This window comes from Rhopalosiphum padi, chromosome 4 (genome assembly GCF_020882245.1).
Source record: "Rhopalosiphum padi isolate XX-2018 chromosome 4, ASM2088224v1, whole genome shotgun sequence".
In the NCBI taxonomy this organism is placed as follows: Eukaryota; Metazoa; Arthropoda; class Insecta; order Hemiptera; family Aphididae; genus Rhopalosiphum; species Rhopalosiphum padi.
The window spans coordinates 43080872-43103643 of NC_083600.1; the positions used below are offsets into that span (position 1 = coordinate 43080872).

Genomic DNA, 22772 nt, shown 5'->3' on the forward strand with positions numbered 1-22772 from the left:
GATCATTCTGCTCTCGTGTACTCAAGTAAGCAATAAAAAATAATATAAGTTGTAGGAACACAAAAAAATAAAAAATTAATTCTTAATCCACTGAGTGTTACAAAGTGTTTGACGCGAGTATCGCGCGAAGTCACACTAAAACTTTTTTGGTTTCGACGTCAAACGATTGCATGTCGTCAATAAGCAGACAGACACTGGTAAATTTTATAATATTCTGTATAATCTCGATTTCCGAGGGTATATAATATAATATTAATTTGAATAGCATAATTGGAAATAATGAGTAAGGTTCCACGTAACTTCCTACGCTCTAATGTATTTATTAATATATACATTTTATAATTACTTCTTAATGAATACTGGTTAACTGATGAGTACGTCACCTTAAGAAAAATAAATAAATAATACGATCGTTATGATACACAGAACAAATTATGATATGCAGACAAGTAGCAGGAAACAAGTAAAAGTCTATAGCGTATTTTTATAATTAAATTTTCACCGAGTTTATAAAATATTATCAAATCTACAAATTTGTTTTTAACGTTTTCCGATTAAACGTGCTTTTATCATATTATATATGTGCAGTGTTTTTATCGCTTTCTTATTGGTTGGGGGGGGGGGGGTGAAGCACACAGTGTACATGATCACTCTGGCGGTTTTTTGGGCCGATTGAACTTTAATTCACCGAGCGTCCCTGTTTAGACTGACAACAGATGACAAACTGTATGAGTATACGTCACGCGGCCTTTATCCGCGCAACGCATTTTGCGTGTTCCGTATGAATACGTGTAGTGGGTACTTACCTACTAAAAGGGGTAAGAAACTGGAGGGTGCGTGCGCAAATACAGCAAAGTCGTTTAGAGCTGAGTATCAATCATTACACCTTCGCGAACTTTCGAAATTCCCCACAGACGAGGGACGTTGGAGTCACCGGCGGACGAAATGGCGTAACCATTACGTCTTTGTACGACTGTCCGCCGGGGCACCAAGTCCATTCTCCATTGTTTGTATGTGATTTATTCACACAGTCATCTATTATCTAAAACTATATACATTTTATTGCGCTTAACATTTATCGAATATTGTTGTACTTCACAATACCGAAGGATCCACGTCGACGGAAATGCTATGCTCCGAGTATACTAAAACGTGTGTAGTATAGGTATATGACGCGTTTAAAAATTTGTAATAGCTAATGATCGTCAATCGTTTGATGCCTGATAACTGCGATTTAGTGAAAACTATTGGCGTGACTCATGGTTAAATTACTATGTACAAATAAATCTAAATAATAATTATTATAATATGTTATATTTAACATCACCGATTGTGTGTCGAACCCTAATTTACCTCTGTATGTACCTGCACTCTTTCAAATGTAAATATTTAAATTAACCTCCTTGATAATGTATACTTTCGGATAAAGTTCATGATATCATGACGTGAACCTTGGAATAAATTACTAGGTATCGTAGAATTATAATGTCTGTATGGTGCAAAGTTTCACATAACATTGTATATTTAGATTTATATATACCTAATTATAATAGTTTGAAATGTATTATGGTATGAAATATTAAAATCTATAAAAATAAATAATAATTTAATAAAATCGTTCGTGTAGGTTTTTAAATTTCTTACAAAGAAAAATGAAAAATAATTTAACTGACTTGGTGATAATGTCAAAAATATGGGCAACAGCCAAACCATTTAATGCAAACCTGACTATTCAAGCTTTTAAGTCAATCAATCTTCGTCTGATTTCCGCGGTTCCTTGATTCACCGCGCTAACAATGACTATAATAAAGATATGGTAGAATCTGATATTAATTCAACTGTCTAAAACACTTTAAACGAAGTTTAATTTGATAATCAATTTTAAAATATTGAATTCCTTCATTATCTTCAAAGTACGGTTTACCGAACAATTTGTCTACGTTTTCAAAACCATTTTATGAATTTATTTGAAATATTATATAAATAATTAGTTTACATATTAAATATATAGAATATTATAAATAAATAAAATGTAAAATACGTGTTTTATTTGTCAATGTCGTAGACACACAATTTAATTTCATATTCTATTAGATAGTATTATACAATATTATGATTTAAATTAAAATTTTAACTTTTCATGAAACACAAATAAAATAATAATATAAAAAACATACAAATATATTTTGTTTTTTTATGGAATAAATTATTATTTTAACTTTCAAATTAGTTGTACACGATAAAATAAAAAGTAAATATTGTTGTCAAACACTTGTTTTCTATATATTATTTTTTTTTATGTTTATTTAGTGTCAAATAAAATGTATACACATCTACAATTTTAAGCAAAAATTAAAACAGCAGTTTGTTTGAAATTTTATCTCTATTTTTCTAAATAAATCATCTAATTTTTAAAGAAAAGTGAAAATGGAAAAAAGAAAGTGAATGATAATAAAAAAATTAATTTTTCAAGTTTTAATTTAGTAAAATAAGAGTGATACTATTTTTTTTTATTTAACTAATACAATTGACAATTTTATTCTTTCAAATGTACTTCTTAAAAATAAAACCACATTACTCGATAATGATGTGTGCTGACGATATCAATTGTCCAATATTGTTTACTGGATCTATAATATGACATTTTTCAACTAACTTTTCCCTCTTTTCTTCAAATTTTGATTAATGATGTGGCTGATGTGTGGCTTCCACTCGATTTAGATAGTAGCTATAGTGACTATTTTTTTTATACTTGTATCAGAATGGCGTATTTCTAGACATGATCTATTCCATTTATCATATTTTAATACATCTAATGTTCCATCAATGTGAGGCAAAAAATAAAATTTTCAAATAGTTTTTATGTATAAACGTTTTAATAAAATATGTCATTTGAAATGATAATATTTACATGTTTCTAATAAACACATGTATCTATCTACAGAAAAATTAGTTCGCAATAAATCTTTATTAATACATTTAAAATTATATATGATATAGTTATTGGTTTATTTATAATTTTAAGATAATACATTTCTTTTAACTTTTTTTTAAGTGTATATTACATGATTCGGTAATAGTATTCATCGTTAATGTAAAAATATATTTTTTTTTTTTATTTCCTAGAACAAAATGATAAGTCTATTACTATTCTTTGAATTAAAAAAGTTACTATTTAGAGCCGTACAAACTACATATTTATCTTTAGTGGTTGTTGTTTGTGGCCTGGTACACCATAAATTAGATACTTAAAATATATTTTTGAATATAAGTAATTAAAATATTTAACAATTATATTACTTGCTATTATTATTATTATTATTTGTTTTATATTTTATCAAGTTTGAATAACTATATAGCAATTTTCTATTTGTTGCTAAGACTTATAAAATTATTATGTGAATATGTATTGCATTTTTGATTATCCTATAATATTTGATAGAGTATCGAAGTAATCCTTTGAAGATTTAAATTTAAAAAAAAAGAATGTATAGAATATAAGAATAATATTTAATTCAAAAAGGGTTGATAATCTTTGAATAGATAGAAAATTCTTTGTAAATTTAAGGAATAACCATTGATTCCTATTAACCTACCATAAAAGAAGTTACCCGCTACAACTAAAACTAAATCGAAATATCGTGTACTTACATAATATATTTACTATATTATACAATATTACTATATCACAGGTGTCACATATAAGTGTTTTTCATAAGTTATTTAGTCTCGTTTGTATTGCAAGGCAACTTTCTTTTTTGATAAGCCCAATATATCAAAAATGTCATGATTACATGTGGTGCACAGGTGTAATAAAACAGTTTTAATCATGGATATACACAAGTTCTAAAACTTCAAATTGAATTACAAATAACATTTTTGTATATAAAAACTACAAAATAGTTCATAAAAGAAAATGTTCTTTAAACAAAGAAAAATAATTTTGTTTTCCAAAGGGGTAAGAATGGTTAGTTAAATTTATAATGTCATTGAATGGATTATTACATTATAAGTACATCCTGCATGGCACATATACCGCACGGAATATATATTGATATGATTTGATATGCGTGATAGAATATATTAACATAAAAATGATTTGACTATAGTTATTTCTATATTATGACTAATATACTACCTTTATTGGAAATTAAAGAAAAACAAATAATAAATTGTTATAACACTTAAATGTTTAGAATATTAAATCATTATCGGTATTCATTGGCTTTAAATTTAAAAATAAACATTTACTTTATTAAAAAAAACAACAAGATATAATAATAGTATGTTATTTTGTCCATTGTTCACGTATTTTTCATACTATAATTGTTACATTTTGGTGTTGTCGAACAAGCATATCATGTTTAATATTATATGGATTATGCAAAATCAATTATCATATAAAAACAATTAATTTTATGTAGGTACTTTGTTTTAAGAAGTTTGTTCTCAAATTAATTTAATTTAAATTATTTTAGAACTTGTGAATCACTAAAACAGTAATTTTATGAAATTTTAAAAATAAAATAGAGGTACATTTTGTCTTATATCTATAGTCTATAAAATATAAATCTAATAAATACATATATGTATTAATTGAATTATACGGGCAATAATTACAAACATAAAAATATAAATAAATTATCAATCTAAATATTAGACTAATAAACTATCTTGCTTTAAATTTATAAACACTAAATTATGTACAACAAATTTAATAAAAATACATTCATGTCTCCCCAAATAATTTGTATTTACATAGATTATATTATATAATATTATGTTTATAAGTATATTATATATAATATATATCCAAAGGTATTCTTATAGGTATGTACCTATACTTAAAGATAAGTGTCATTGCACTAATATAAATATTATTATTTCCATTAAAACTTTAAATACACTATTTAAATGTATGTTTTTATATTTTTTAAACATAAAAAGAAAATTTCGGTTTTTTGAATTTATTTTACAAATTTTAAAATAAAAAAATATCACACATTTAAGGTAAAAATAAATGACATTATTTTTGTTAAAATTATTTTACTTGAGCAATTTGTTTGTAAAGAAATTTCTGAAATTATTAATTGTTTAATATTTAATTTTTTTTTTTTTATTAAGTAGACATAATATTTAATCAATACATTGGACCACTATACACTTTTGAAGTTGCTTTCACGAAAATAAAATAATTGACAAAAATTAAATGATTATTAAAAAAAGAAGTTCATTATAATACATATTGGCTTTGATTAGAATCAAAACACCCGGGAACTATATGTATATTGTATTATAATATTATTATAAGTGATATTATTAAATATATTTTACGTAAAAGGCTTGATTTTAAGTTATAAATAAATAAAAATGACATGAATAAGTTACTACAGAATCTAATAAAAAAATAATTGTTTCCAATATTTTTCAAAGTATAAATAAATTAAATTTTTATTTTCAATTATTTTAATAAATCGTTCAAGTTTGTTGAACGCGTCTTCAAATTGTTTCTGCTACATATTTTCTAAGTATACGTTATAACAAATTGTCTCTTGTATCATTTTGCAAAATCAATATTTCATAGTAGTTGCAAATTGTAATCATAACACTAGCTCAATTCTATTACATTCACTACCTACGCTCCCATGGAATATATCAGTATGTAGTCTATAATAAAACCAGTGCGTGGTATACATTTTGATCAATACTGCTTAATATTATATTATGCTAGACTATCGATTTATAATATTTACGTTAAACGTTACTGTTAAATCAGGCCTCAATGAATAAAACATAAGTATATTTAAACACTCAATAAAATATAATATAAACATCTAAAAAAAGAGTATTATATTGAGTTTGATTAGGAATCATTTTTAAAATGCTATAGAATAATTTTCAAATTAAACCCTATTTTGTATTTAAAAATGATATGTGATGTAAAATTATAATATATATATTCGTTTTTTTTTATATATAAATTTATCATTAACTTGACGAAACATTCCATTTCTATATTAGTCCAGATGTCCAGATATTACTATGATTATTTATCAATTACGATTTTAATAATAAAGATTAGCTTGATATTTAGTATTTAGGTTAGAACTTAACGTTAACAAATTAATGAATATTATAGAAAAATCAATTACTATTTTAAAGAACTTACTAAAATTAATTCGATTAGTAATATGAATAAAACGCAGGTATAAAATGTATATTAATATTATTTTAATAAATGATGGTCACTGCTATAGATGAAGATATCCACCCAAGATGTCTTTAAAATTGATTATAACAATAAATACCTATTTAAATCAAAATGAAAAAAATATTTAGATTTATAAAAAAAATTAATTTTTGAATATTCAATATATAAGGCTTAAATTTCGTCATAGTTTGTTCACGGTTATCTCAAAAAACCGTCTTATCTAAAAACTCAAAAACGAAGATATCTTTGTTCAACTGCTGTTCAATTTCCAAATCCTTAAAGGTACTACTTGAAATGTTTTGAGCACCCCTTTTATAAGAAAATGTGTTCACGAAAAATATAATAATAAAAATAAAAACATTATTGTATAAAACCAATAGAATTACGTCTCTTGCTTCAGTTAGAATCTAAAACACGCGCTATTCGAAAACCAATATCTCTTTCTGAGCGAACATAATCTAAAAAGGAAAGCTAAAAATAGAGTAATAACTAAATAAAGAAGACACTACACACACACATTATATTGTGTTACTTATAGACTGCAGTTGTAAAAAAATGCACAAATTCTCTTTTTTATGTGATTATTTAAATTAAACATTTTTCACAACGAAAAAAGTGATATATTTATTTTAAAACTACATATTTTTCTTAGTTGAATATTACAATTTACAACCGATTATCCGATTATAAATTATACAACTATACGTTATACAATAATTGTAAAACATTTATAAGATCTAATTTACTTTACTTTATGGTTACAGATATAAGATACAAAAAATCGATTTTAATAAACCAACAATAAGAAATTCTTCGGATTTAAATTATTATTATAATTTTAAATTACGAGTGCATTATTTTTAGTGTTAAACAGTTAATTTGTTTGCAGAATATAAATACATGGACGATAAATTGGGCACTGCCTTAATTGTATTCACATTTGATTAGGTAACTAAATGTTAAAGTAAAAAATTCTTAATTTTATGAACAATCAAATTAAGAGTTCTAATCAAAATGTATATTTAATGGTATTTAATGAGCTAAAATATATTATAAATTATAATTTTATGTATACAGTTAACATAAAATATATAGTCATATTTTAGACACGTGTAACCTTGTTATCTAAATAATTAAAAGTATTTTACGTTGAAAAAATATTTGGCAAGTAGTTATTAATAATAATTTTTTTTTTACTCGTATTTGTCTGTGTTGAAACAGTATAATAAAAATGTTTCCTTTAATGTATCTATTGTTTTATCCATTGTATTAGATAAAATTAACATCATCCACCTCACAATGCTTTAATTTACAAAAAAATAAAATTTAAAATTACTATACCTTACCAATGAACCACAGCCAAATTGTTTTATTTATATTTCCCTTGATAAAATTAAATAACAATTAAGAAAATTACGCGTTTAAATTTTTTGAGCACACATATTTTTATTATTTTTATTTGTATTTTGCTATAATATAGGAGTAATTAGTACGCTGTAAGTGGTAACTGCTGTTTTTGTCAGTAAGGTCAGTAAGGGTAATGGATAACTAATGTAAAACAATAGGGTACGAAATTCCCACGAAGTGAATTAACTAGCATGAGAGTAGTTTAACGATATAATATTGAAACATATGTAAAAGTATGACCATTTATTGAAGATGGCTATTTTACATATTGTTATTATTTTTTACAAAGAAAAATGCTATAGGTATATTTAATGTCTAGAATGAAATGTGTTAATAAACTGTTATCAGTCGTAGATCACAATGTATGGTATATGAAGAGTTTGTATATAGGTGTTTATCGGAAGGGGTGTACCATAAATTTGACAAAAACTATTGTTTATATTATTTTTATTAAAATACAATTTTAAATAAAAAGTTAATTTTAAAATATACAATACAATTAAACCTTTTAAAAATGTGTATATTGTATGTACCAACAATAACTTATGACTTAATATTAATTTTTTTAATGCTTATGATAGTTTACTAAACAAAGAGATAATTGATATTTAAAAACCACGATGGGTATTTATTATTGCTATTTAATTTAAGTGAGATTCTCTTATTATATTAAGTAAAATATACGAGCTTAAAATTTATCTTTAAAATAACTGAATTATCTATTATAATTATATTTTAATTTCATTTTGAATTTTAAAACTAATAGGTATATTTTGAATTAAGTAATGATATAGACAAATGTATTTTTTTTTTAATTTGTATCCTATTTTGAACTCTCGACCACAATAAGGCATGATAATTTCCAACTTTTTAAATCGGTTTTTTTGAAATGAAGTACCACAGAACCGTTGTGCTCTTGAAGATAAATATTAAATTATATAATTACCTATAAACAATATTTATGAATGATAATCTTGTATTTATAGTTATAAAAAAGAAATTAGTTTCATATCAATTGGAATTTGTTTTTTTACGAAAATACCCAATTTACTCTATATATAAAAAACAGACATTTCATAGTTTTCTGTAACTTTATGATAGCAAAAAATTGTCTATTACTTCTTTCCATTTCAAAAAAAAAAAATATTTTGATTAAGTATTTAAGTGGAATCACTATGGTGTAGATTAAAAAATATAGAATATTTGCAAAAAGTGTTATTTGTTGTTTTTGAATATACTAATCTTTGAGAAAATGTTGGATTTTAAAATTCGATTTTAATTGTTTAAAAATTCATGAGATTTATCTGGATGCCACATAACTTTCAACATAGATACATTTAACTGATTTCACATAATATGCATTTGTTTAAAATAATTAGAATTATCATCTAATCATCCGGTTTTTTTCTTTATTGTTTTCAACAGGTATAAGTTAATTTGAATTATTGGTTCACATCTTTGATAGTTTCTTATTTTTTGGACATTTAAACATTAGTTAGAGTTATATTTTTTTTATCACTTACGAGTATATGTTAATAATTACGAAATTAGTTAATTACGTTTAAAATAATAAGTATTATGTATACAGAAAGCATAAATGCAGAAAGAAATGAAATAGAATATTCACATAGGACACATTGATTATATTATTATACAAACTACAGCCATTGTCAAAGCCCACTAATCGACAAACGATTGTTTGTATATTATATATATTTTATATATTAACGTAAAACCACAATACCGCATAATTCAAAGTAGATGACTACGATAACATATAGGTTATCCGTATACAACGATAATAATTGGGAGTCGTGTTTTAAAATATAATATGGTTGTGACTTATGAGTTATAATCAATTTTAAAGTTATATTACTATTGTCATCTGTTGATAAACAAATTAATTATCTTTTAGCATAAATATTTACTATCTATACTAAATTTAATATTCAATAATATAAATCATTTTATATGTTTTTTTGTGATTCTGTGGAGGAGGGAACCCCCACGTTCAGTACGCTATTTTTAAGACATTCCATTATTTAAATATCATACAAATATAATATCATATAATTAAAATGTTTGAATTATATAGTTTTAATTTGGATATTTATATTATATATATATTCTTAACTATGCCAATAGAAGGCTAGATAATAATTTTTCGAATGTTATGATCATTTTTCTATTTAACTCTATTTCCAACAATCAAACCACGATACTAAAGTTTGAAATCCCAAGAGCGCGTTTTTATTACTAAATGTCTACATGAACAGGTGGTCAAACAGAGACAAAAAGAGACGTTATAGTAAATTATAAAGAAATTACCAATAGAAATATCGATGTGAAAATGTCTAAAATTCGTTTTATAGTGCTACGTTGCTTACTATAGTTTGTAAAATAGCTGTTAAATTAATAATACATCATTGTATTCAACCAAACACAATAGGTCACTAGTATACATTAGCACGAGCATACTTAAAGCTTTGCCTTGGAGAAAAACATTTTGGACCATGTATTAGCGTGACCTTCAAGGTAACTTAATACCTGCATAGATCATCCCAAGTGGCAATATCCCAGTATATTCACCTTCCTGTATAAATGGTTTGCCATTAAATATTGATATGATTTGATGCATTAAATTTTGTAGGGTTTATTCAAAGTTAAATTATGTCAACCAAAACTTTTTATAATGTTAAATATTTAAGTAATATTTTTGTCGATTGCTGTCATTAATTATTAATATTAATAGTATTAAAATCTCCAACATAAATGTACATTCAATGTATAAATCATATTATACTCGGATAAATCATTTTTGGAAAATTGCTTATTTTATTATATTTATTTATCTTACGCATACAATTAAAAAACTTACATTAAAATAGATATAAAATAAATAATTAGTTATATTTATAGTTTATTGTATTACGTATAATATAATTATAACTTCTAGAATTATCGTTTATCGTTATATTAAGAATGTTCCGAATTGTAATTGTCACGTATAAAATAGTAAATATTTATCAATTAACATTTTCTAATTAATAATGTATTACAAATACTTTGGTTATTGAGACATTAAGAAGTTCAAATTTAAAAAAAAATCAATTAAGAGCGCAATGTATTTATTAGATAAAATAAATTATCTTTGATTTTACACCAAAATATCTTAGACAAATTAAAAATTATATACTTATACTATATTGTTATTTTATACTAAATTGTAATATTATTTTATTTTCATTTAAGTAATATTAATATATGCTCTTTAACATTATAAGTGATAGCAAATTAGATAAAATGCACGAATTAATTGACAGCATAGTTAGGTATATAACGGTTGTTGAATTTTAAATAATATTTACAATTGCTTACCAATGATTGACATTGGATAGTTAAAAATTATATTAAACAATTTTTTTCTGTATATAGATATCATCTGATATGAGAATTTTATTTAATGACGCAAGACTCGTAGACGCCAATCCACCCACCCCATTATTCAGTGGAATTCGTGTTTAAACAAACTTCTAACTGATAACTAAATGTATTTCAAGCACGATTATCAATGGTTTTTTGTATTGAATGTTAAAATTATATTTTGTGGTCATCAAAAGCTCAACAAACCACTCACCTCTTCTACAACTACAACCACCAGCACTAAAATTTGTTTACTCGAGTCATTTCCGCCTCAGTGTTCATCATTAATTTGTAACCTATAATACTACTAAATCATACATTTTATGATTTATACTCAACCGTATCCAAAATATTTAATTAGATGAGTATTAAATTGCTATGTGTCATACACAGAGTAACATTGATGATATATAATCACCACATTGAAAACATTTTTCAGAAAGGAACTTAGTTATCCCAGCCTTTGTCATTATAATTCAATTAAAAATTATCAATACATTTCAATGTGTTTTTAAAGTAACAGATAATTAAAAAATTACCTCTTTAAAGTTCATTAAAATACAACTGTATAGTATGTACAATTTTAAAATTAATTGCAAAGCTCAGAATTTAAAATAATTAAATCAATTGACTTAGTCCTAGTTAAAAGTCTGTTATAATAAATCAAATATAACTAATATAAGAAACAATTATTTCCAATACTGTATGAGAAATAAAATTAGAAAAGATTACAATACAATTTAAAGATAAATTATTAAAATCAAAGATTGCATAATATATGTATACTTTTAAAATGTGTAACAAAATACTAGTAATAAATAAATTGTAGTTGTCATTTAGGATCATATTATTGTTACATTTACCATACTATTATATCACTTTAGTACACAATAAATAATATTATTACATTAGTAACATAATATATTTGTGATTACAAGACATTTACTCAAAAATTATTGACCGATTACAAATTGTAGATACAACATACTCGTACGTATAGGAAAAATAAGAATAAAATGTCTTTACATACACAGAAATAGACAAATATTTTACATTGTAACTTTTAATATAGAAATAATGTAACTCCTTAATCCCATAAATCGATCATAAACAAAAAAAATAAATTAATACTATGATGATCTATAGAAGATATAATATAGGTTTACAATATTACGTGTAAAGAAAACAATACTCCGATATTACATAAACTATTTTTAAGATTAAGTGATCATTTTTTACTTTTCGTGTATTTTATTTATACGATTCAGGTTGGGCCAAATATTGTTAGGAAAATGCCTAAGTGTAATGATTTATTACACAGTGATATAATATCCAAATTCCAAAGTAATATATAATACGGAAATACACTCTCTAATTGCCTTAGTGAATCAGAGAGATGGAGATTATTTAACTTTCCCTTATAATAGCATCTATTTAAAACAAGTATAGACTCTAAATAATTTAAATTTGAAAACAATTATCACGGTTTATTTGAATAATAATAATAAAAATAGTAAAATAAATAATTCCGCAGCACCTTAATTAATTAATATGCACTCAACCAATGAATATTCACATAAATAAATAAATAATAATGCATGGTGAGCAAGGCCGTACCTGTGGGGGGGTTAATTCCCCCCTCCCTCCGAAATTTTTTCGTGTTATATTATGTGGTAGTAAAATAACTATTTCAATCTCTGTTTTAATCAAATCACAAGTTTTTTAGCTTAACCCCCCCCCCCCCCAAATATAAAAAAAAATAAATAATAAATAATAAATAAATACAAATAAATAATTTATTACATTTGAATATAAAAATAATATAATGTATTAAGTTATAGGTTTTTAATGCTCAAATTTAATGTAAATCCAATTCAAAATTAATATCCAAGGAAAACGATGTTAACTAGGTAAGTTTGTTTTTGGTATTATAAATTTAATACGAATATGAGTATAATATGTATATATTCATAAATTGATTGTATTTCTTAATATTTTTTAAATGCATAAAATTTATTGATTATTCTGTATAAATTAAAACTATTATATTATTTATTATTGTTCTTCCTACTTTTAACTTTTAAGTAATATCGATTTGTAAAAGTTTATATTATTTGATTACCAAATATTTCTGAAACTCAGCGAAATCGCAAAAAAAAAAAAGAAATACCGTAGAAATTTAAAGAATCGTGGACTTAAATTACATACCTATATTAAAATAATACCGGAAGAAAAATAAGAAAATTGTTCATTTACCTTTTTATAATTTAAAAAAAATATTATTAGATAAACATTGAAATTAATTTTATATTTATAAATACTTGAATATGCATTAAATACCTATAATATTTTACTGTGTTGAATACTGGATTTATAAGTTTAATTTTAGTAGAAATAATAAAAATTAAGTTTTCACTTGAACATTAAAAATAAAAACAATTTTATCTAAGAAATAATAATAAAAAATAGGGTCACCACGACAAAGTCGATAGGCATTTAAATAAAATATTATATAATATGATTGACAAAAATATAATTTTATATAAATATAATACTTTCTCATTGATTTTTAAATTACTTTCCAATAACAATAATGACAGCTTAACGTATCCTACATTATAACTATGTGCGTAGTTACGTAATATGACAGTGACAATAAAATATTAAATACTAAAAATAAATATATGTGTTAATTCTATTTTACCAATAGGTGATGCATGGAATTTTCATTTATTTTCAATAAGACTAAAATATGTGTATACAAATGATTTATTACTTATTTTAACTATAGTAAAAAATTTATGACACACATTTTATTTGTTTGCATGAATATACCCAAACGAGTTACACAGTATCCGTCAAATAAATAACGTTAATTAATTTAATTGCCAGTTATTTATGTAGGTACATATATGTATGTGTATTGTATATTGTATAGTTATAATGTGTATTTTTGGAAATTATTATGCGAACATTATTTTTAAAACCAATATATAATAATGGCATGTGTTCAACAATTTGGAGGAACGTACATAGAGGAAATTTAAAGATACCATATTTTGTCAATATTCGCGTAGGTTTGTTTTAATTGCATTGCATCGCCGTGAATATGGTTCACAAGTATTTAAGTTCAGGACGATCGATTATCATACACGCCGTTGAAGTTAAATAAATATCTTTATAATATTTCTAAAAACATCAATTTGTTTGTAATGCTTTGATGCAATTCACTATTTTACTAAATGAGTTTCCAGTTCAATCGGTCATGCCAAAACCAAATTATATAAAGGTAATAAGTTATGCATTTATGAAAGTATACCCTTCACAGACAGTAAAATAGTGATACACAGAAGCTTCGTGCGTCACTCAAGTCAATACCTATAAGGTTAGGGGTTATGATAAATTACCATGTTTGAACAGAGTTAAGTTTATCCAAAAATTGCACAAGATTTTATTACGAACGTGTTCAGGCTTATAATTGTTCACAACATTGTCGATTTTCAAAAAAAAATATAAAAAAATATTAAACGCGACGACAATAAAAAAAGAAAGCGAAATTTGTTGAGATTTTTATTGTATAGAATAATAAGAACTATTTACAAATAATTAGATATACTAGATAAAAACAAATTGTAAACCAGTAGCAGGTAGTTTTTCACGATTATTTACGCTCTTAAATAATTATTATAATGCTTATAAGATGTGTTATGTATTATAAGATTATGTCTTTAAAACAAAAAAAATTACAAAATATTGAATAATATGATCATGGCTGAATTAAATAATTTAAGTAAATATGATTTTGATTGTGCATTAAAATTTTCCATAGAAAAGAAATTTAATTACGCTTAAGTTGGCTAAACTCATTGCTTTTTTTGTTTATACATTTGATTTTTATTATTACTAAGTTTACCTATTATATACGTCTTCATATTATACAAAAATTATTTGCTAAATTATACAAAAAATGCATTACAAGTAGGTAATTGACAAAACTTACACTCTGTAGTGTCCAAGTTACTCGACCACTAAGACACGACAACTCTGGCGGTACATATGACCGTTTTTGAGAAAAAATTAACAGACATGCACACGCAAATATTACTCAGTTAATCGGTATCATAGGATATTGTATATGTTACCATTTGTTTAAATTGTATTTATAAGGTTTGAAATGGACGTAACTTGAGACTTGATTTTTAGAATACTAAAGTAAATTACAATCAAACTAGAAAAAAACTTTGTAAAAACACGGCGCAATGATTTAATTTAAACCTATAACAGTAAATACATAAAAACTGAAAATACATCGGAGCTCTAAATTGGAATCTAGAATCAGAAGCTGAAAAAAACTTTAAATTCATTAAACAGAATACTATTGTGTTGATTATTATAACAATAATAGTTTTGTATATTGGGCTCGGCCGCTTAAAATAAATAAATAAAATAACAATTAAAATATTTCGCTTAAAGTTACATATTTGTCATTTAAATATGAAAATGTTTTATTGTAATAATTTCTGTATATACTAGTTCATTGTTTAATTAATATTAATTATTGAACTTTGATTATAAGTTGAGAAATAAATTCCAGTATTTTTTATTGTAATAGATAATAATATTGTATGTAAAACTTATTTAACTACTTAAAGCATCTGCTTGCGCGCTCATATTTATAAATCTTTAATTATCATTTTTACGATTTGTTTGTTTTAAAAAAAAGATTACTTTTTAGTACAACATTAAAAATTGTTTTAAATCTTAAAAATGTACAAAATACCTATACTAATAAAATGTATATAACACCAAAATGTATGAAAAATTTAAAAAATGCAAAAAACAATTGTATTTTTACTATCTACGAGAAAATTAGATCCTCTACCACTTATGCAATCACCTATAATCAACAACTACCTATAGCTGATGTATTAGTATGCAGATTAATGGGATGACTTTACGATGAATGTATCGAGCGACGTCCCGCAGTGCTCTGTTCTCAGCGCGACCATTTGAAATGCACTTTACGGAGACTGGCTCTAAGTGACGTTTCAAAGAGATCCAAAGTTTTTGACTTATCCCATCGGGACATAACTAGGAATAATTTCTATCGCCGAGGATATCTATCCACTGAAGGACGTATTAAAATCGAATGAAGAAAGTTCAAGACAATGGCTTATGGCCGTTTCAGGTGACACTGCGCAAAACGAAAGTTATGTTCGAAAAAAAAAAACATCACATAGTAGAACTTTATTGTAGGAAATAGTAGATGGCTCATTGAAAGGTAACAAGTGGTCGATCGGGGGATTTACAAACAGGTTAAATGTACCTATACCTAAACCAAAATTATAATATAGAGTATTTCAATAACCACATTAATTATAACTTAGTGGCTGCATGTATGTGTGTTTTAACAATACCACGGTAGTTTATTTAAATACTTCGGGGCAGCCACCGATTCGACTCGTGCGAGTATACGATTTGGGGGAAGGGGTACGCGTGTTATTATATTATCACGTCACATCGATTATACGTACTTTAACCGGCATCACACGCCATTGCGTCGAGTCATCGTTAGAACGAGATAACCGTCGTACGACGTTTTACAATAATATTATATTATCGTGTTACCGTCTGAACATTATACGTACAACCCACCACGCTGCCATAGCATAAATGCAAGTCGGACGATATCCGTTACGCGCGCGCTTACCTGGTACGCCGGCTTGTTGTAACCGTCCGGTCGGGTCTTCTGGTCGCGGTCCAGGAATATGCACGCCGTGTGCTCGGCGCTAGAGAACGTGTACGTGACCTCGCCGTGTCTGGCGAGCACCGGCAGTGCGAGTAGGACGATCAGCACCCACGTGACGAGTATGGCAGAGGACGCGTTGCGCTCGGTGCGCACGTATATGGAGGCGATCGGGTGGACGACGGCCAGGAACCGATCGAGCGACATGAGCACCAGCGTGTAGACGCTCGCGTACGCGGTCACCACGATCAGGTACTGCACCATTTTGCACCAGACGTCGCCGAACGGCCAGTACGGCAGCATGTAATCGACGGCGGTGAACGGCACGCAGAACACGATGAACAGCAGGTCGGCCAGCGCCAGGTTGATGATCAGCAGGTTGGTGGTGCTCCGCATCTGCTGGTTGGCCATCACCACGATCACCACCAGCAGGTTGCCCAGCAGCCCGACCACCACGATGATGCCGAACAGTATGGGCACGGCCAGCGAAACGATGCGCTCCACCTGCACCGGAACAACAACAACAATAATAAATTATGTACGTGTGCACGACACGCGATAATAATAATATTATATTATAACTTATAACTGTTAGTTATGTGTTGTCGCGTACGAATAAAAACGTTAACTCACACCGCGCCGGGCAATGTATTGTCGTACTGGGGTCGACAGTCCTACGCGAAATTTCAGGAAAATATTAAAATGCTTTTAACGTTTAGCGGACGTGTGACTACGTAACAGTTGTAATTTGTAATATACGTATGTAATTGTAATTTGTACAAATGTCGCCGTAAAAGTCTAAAATATTACAAACGTCATAATATACTCGCGGCCATCGGCGTGCCAAAATAATTATTAAGTCCCCTAGTCAAACCCCGTCTATATAAAACAAATTATTAGCCTTAAAGCGACGTCGCCGGAGTTCATATTTTTATCGTGTAGAGTACCCGTAGAAGTGCTATTGTGAACATGCTCTGGCCTAATGATTTCTGTATTGTTCTGGATATGATTATGATGTCTAACACAATAAAATATATGATCATATTTGTGGATGCGTGAGTGTGTGATGTGAAGGGAAGAGTAGATATGATTTCCAAGATAAATTTATTGATATTCATTTTATTTATATTTTATATAAGAAAATATATATTTGAATTTAAAGTAACACATATTATTACAACTTTGGACATGTCGGTTATAGTATTTTATTTATCGGAAAGGCAGTGAAGTCTTTGAAAACATTCAAATACATAACATTATTGTTATTATACGTCGTTTTTAAATCGGCGCATAAAAAAAAATCAACAGTAAAGAAGTATGAGCAAATTCCTTAACCAAATATTGACCGTTTTTTGGTGTTCGTAACTGTGTCGGATTCAAATGTAATAAAAGCTACACCCGTGCGCAACTATTTACCAATACGAGCTATTTTTTTGTTTATGTACATATATATATATTATAAATACCAGGATAAATGTATATATATTTTTTTTATGGGTTATTGTTATTATTGTATTCAAATCGTTGTTAATTCAACAATTATAGAGGTATTATTATTATTATTTTTAAACATTATTCCAGACAACACGCTTCGTTTAAAAATTTTTAAATATAATTCCATACCTACATACGCGCGCGCGTTTGCGTTATATTAGTCCTTTTTTACCCTTCCGGCTGTGGTTAGACGACTTATGAGATTCGTCCGGAGGATTATAGCGGTCCATCTACCCCTACAGACGACCCGACCATGGCCTTTACCGGAACCGGCCGTGAACGAATAAAGTCCACCTCGAGGTGCCAGTTTTTTTTTTTTTTTTATAAATATTCCAATGTGCTAGACAAAGGAAAAATATATATCTTTATAATATAGGGAGTGTGAAACTAGAGTTAGGATCAAAATAGCATTTTGTTTTTATCTTTTACATAATACACGTGTTTTTCTTCGTTTCACCAGCAACGTAAGCTTCCATGGAATTAATGCAAAGACGGACATATTTCTCGAAATATCCACAACTTAGGAATATTATATTTGTTAAATTTATCATGTTATTATATATGTTTATTCTGTATAGAGGCGTTAATATACCTACAGAAAGAAAGAATACATCATCTCGGGATATAGGTACGATACACGTTTACATAACTACATATTTATAGAGTTTTATTTGGTCAAACCCCAAGTACATCATTCCATAACAATTGAAGTATATACAATATTTCATCCATATAACATTATGTTGAACCAAAAAAAAAATAATATGTAAAATTTAATAGTCCTATAGGTATGACAATATGAGATAAGGAATCGCACACATATAATTATACATTCGAAGTGTATCTAATTCATACTTATCAGGTATAAAATCCTCATACAGAGAATATTATCAATATTAAGATGAAATTTGATCTCATAGTTGTGATGTAAGCCTTACTATTCAAATATCTAGGTTAAGCACTTAAAAACGTATATCTTGAGTTAATAACTTATTGACACACTATGACTTTTTTATTTAATTATTATTTATTTTATATAACATCTAAACTCCAGTTTTAAATGTTTTATGTTTATAATTAGCTGCTAAAATTCCAAAAATTAAAAATTACCAAGAAATAAGCTTTCATAAACAGTGTTTGATAAATGAGAATTTGATTAAGTGGCACTTATACGTGTGACACAACACATATATTAATAAAACCTATGAATTTAATTAGTACATGTACAGAAACGTTAAAAATAAATATATGACACTTAATTTAAAAATCTTACCTACATAGATACTAAAATAAATAAATAATAATATTATTTTTTCTTTCCATTCTTATCCATATTCAACTGTTATAGAAATATCGAGTTTTACTATTATAGTCGTGTAGACCAAGTTTAATAACAATGGAGATGTTGAGATCAATGATTATTAGATATATTATCTATATATAGTGTATACGAGTATAATTGTATAATATACTATTAAAATATAGTAAGTTATATTTTACCAAAATCATAATATAATTTATAATTTTTTAAATTTATTAGTATAATATTAAAATTAAGAATACCACACGATTGCGTAAATTAACTTTTATATTTACGTCAAATGATACGTATTAGTTCGAATCAAATGCAACAGTGCTTCAAAGTTGCAGATAAAAATCGTACGCAATCGTGTTTCACCGAAAATTAAATTACTGCATTTTTTATAAATACAATCAACTATATTATAATTATGAGCCTTTATAAAATTTCATCAAAAATGCCACGTGAAAAACTTTTGAATTAGACTCAAATAAAATACATACATAAATTATACGATTAACTTTTTTTTAGAATTAAATTTGTTTTCATCTATGGGGTTAAACTTATAATATTTATTATAATTTATTCTTCAGTTTACATTGTACAATAAATGTAGCTATAATAGTATATAGTTTATAATTATTGAGTATACACCTTCCACATTCAGAAAATAATCATACGACAATAATTGGCGACATAGTGCTATATGATTTAAAAAAAAAAAAAATTAAATATTAAGTATCTTTTATGTTGATAATTTCAATATCATTAATTTAAATTAATTAAATAATTTTATCATATTATTATCTTTTATCGAACATAACATGATTCTAATTAAAAAAAAACTTAAAACATATTAATTTTGTGTTTTTAAAGTAACATAATAAGCCAGGTATGCCTTACACTTAGTTTCTGTTTTACCTAACAAAAATTTTAGGACCAAATTTTTTATTTTTTTATTCGAGGGAAGGCCCAGTTTTGTCCTACGTCATTGGTTGTTGATGCGCTACAGGACATTATCGTTACTGCATAATATTTCGTGTATATCGTTTACCAGTTACCACATGTTGCATGCTACCCTGCGGTATCCATAAAATAAATATAAACAACACTATATCTACACATAAGTAAGTTATTCCATAATTTATTTATGATAGTTCATTTACCTATCACAAATTAACCTAAATTTTTCATTTTTATTGGTGGACTCGCATCACTCTCTTTTTTTTACTTCGTATTCCTTTTTACTTATTTCTATTACGCACCCATGTACTAATGACAATATAATATGTATTGAATTTGTATTTAAAGATTTTTTTTTTAAGACACTGTATGTTTTATAGAATTATTTTAAAATTAATTTAAAATTTTACAAAATGTTTTAGTATCCAAGTATCTGGACCACTAAAACGTTACCATTCTAGACATTATATTATTTATTAAATGAATTTATTTTTTCAGTACAAAAATATCAATTTATCGTAAATTATAAATAAATACCTTCTGTATTTTTTTTATTATATTAATTAAATTTGTGATAATAGAGAAAAACATACAACATTATATTAGTCATTAGTGAATATAATGTTAATTAAAGTTACTAATCGCTCACAATATCAACTGTAATTTAATTAACACAAATTTAAAGATACTAACCCATTACCTACTAAATAAAACACACTGAATACCGCAAACCATATCATTAAATAATTAATACTACAAAATTATCTTAAGTCATTTTCGATGGACATGGTTATTAGCTTAGTCGAAGCTATTTACATCCTTTATTTTTTTTTTAAATTTGTACATTTATAATACCTATTATAAATATAGTAATTATTACATATTATTATATGTATGATTTTTAGTACTTAATAATTATATCCTCTGAATTTATAAACTCGTATTTATATAATATATTTAAGTAATCGTGTTTCTTGTATTGCAGATATATTGTCTTTTATTTATATTCGTAGTAAAATTAATTCATCAGTATTTTCTATGTTACATTAAATTTATTTTAGCTTACATATTTTATAGAGTGATGAATGTATTTATTTATTTATTTTTTTTTAATTTTATTATAAACGATGATTATACCCATTGATTTGTTATTTTCTGTGCATATCTGTCATCTGTAATTTATTTCTAATATATGTTAGTAATATAATGTCAAGGTAAAAATAACCTTTTTTAAACATTGACAGATAAAACGAGTAATCACATATTCATGCTTGAGTTAGGTTTATCAAAATACATAATTATAAAATAAAAACAAAAGAAATTCAATTACCTCAATACAAACTTTAAATTTAAAATAATTAAAATAAACTATAAATCATGTTATATGAATAAAATAATCTAAAATCATACCTTTAGTATCTATTTGATTATAAATGTCTTAAGAATTTGAATATGAATATTATAGTTTATGGAAGTGTATTTCCAGTGTAGATTATTTTTTTGAAATTAAAACTGTTAAAAATTATACATAATATTATGATTATCTATATTGTTATAACTTATAATTGTGTTAAATAGAAGTATACAACAACACACATACGTCATACACGTATATATAATATAATATTATATATTATATACATACCACATACGATATACGACATACGTATAAAATACGAGTATAATATATTATGAAAAAAACTATAAAATTCTGCTAACATGAAGCTACATTAAATTTATAATTAATATTGAACATAAACACAATTATAATTAAATAATATTGTATTTTAATTAAGTAAAAAGCCAATGTTGTCAAATTACACATGATAAATTCAAAATATGTATGATTCAACCGCAATAAACTACGAAAATACTTAAAAATGAATTTAATTTTAAATTTGATTGATTGTTTTTATTTTAATTTTTTAATCTTATTATTATACTCGTATAAAGTATTAGATTATATGGATAATAACTACCTAATATACAAAAATTATTATATTATATAGTATTTATTTATTTTATAATTCTTCAACATTGATAATAACTATTATTGATACTAAATCACAAAACAAACATAATTTTAATAATATTTTATTATTTTGTAACAAAGAAAGTATTTATGCCTACATTCGAGTATGTAAAAAAAATAAAATAAAAAATACCAGTATCTACGGTTTTTAGATGTATGAATAAACTTAATAAAAATATTAATATATTAATTTTCA

General features: G+C 25.5%; 1 protein-coding gene across 2 annotated transcripts in view; it reads right to left on the bottom strand.

Moving 5' to 3' along the window:
- LOC132929153 (allatostatin-A receptor-like) overlaps positions 1–22772 on the bottom strand; it is a 169701-nt gene that overhangs the window by 136713 nt on the left and 10216 nt on the right. For both annotated transcript variants that reach the window (XM_060994284.1, XM_060994285.1), the window contains exon 2: positions 16752–17291. In XM_060994284.1, the coding sequence (XP_060850267.1) occupies positions 16752–17291 (540 nt within the window). The remainder of the gene's footprint in view (positions 1–16751; positions 17292–22772) is intronic.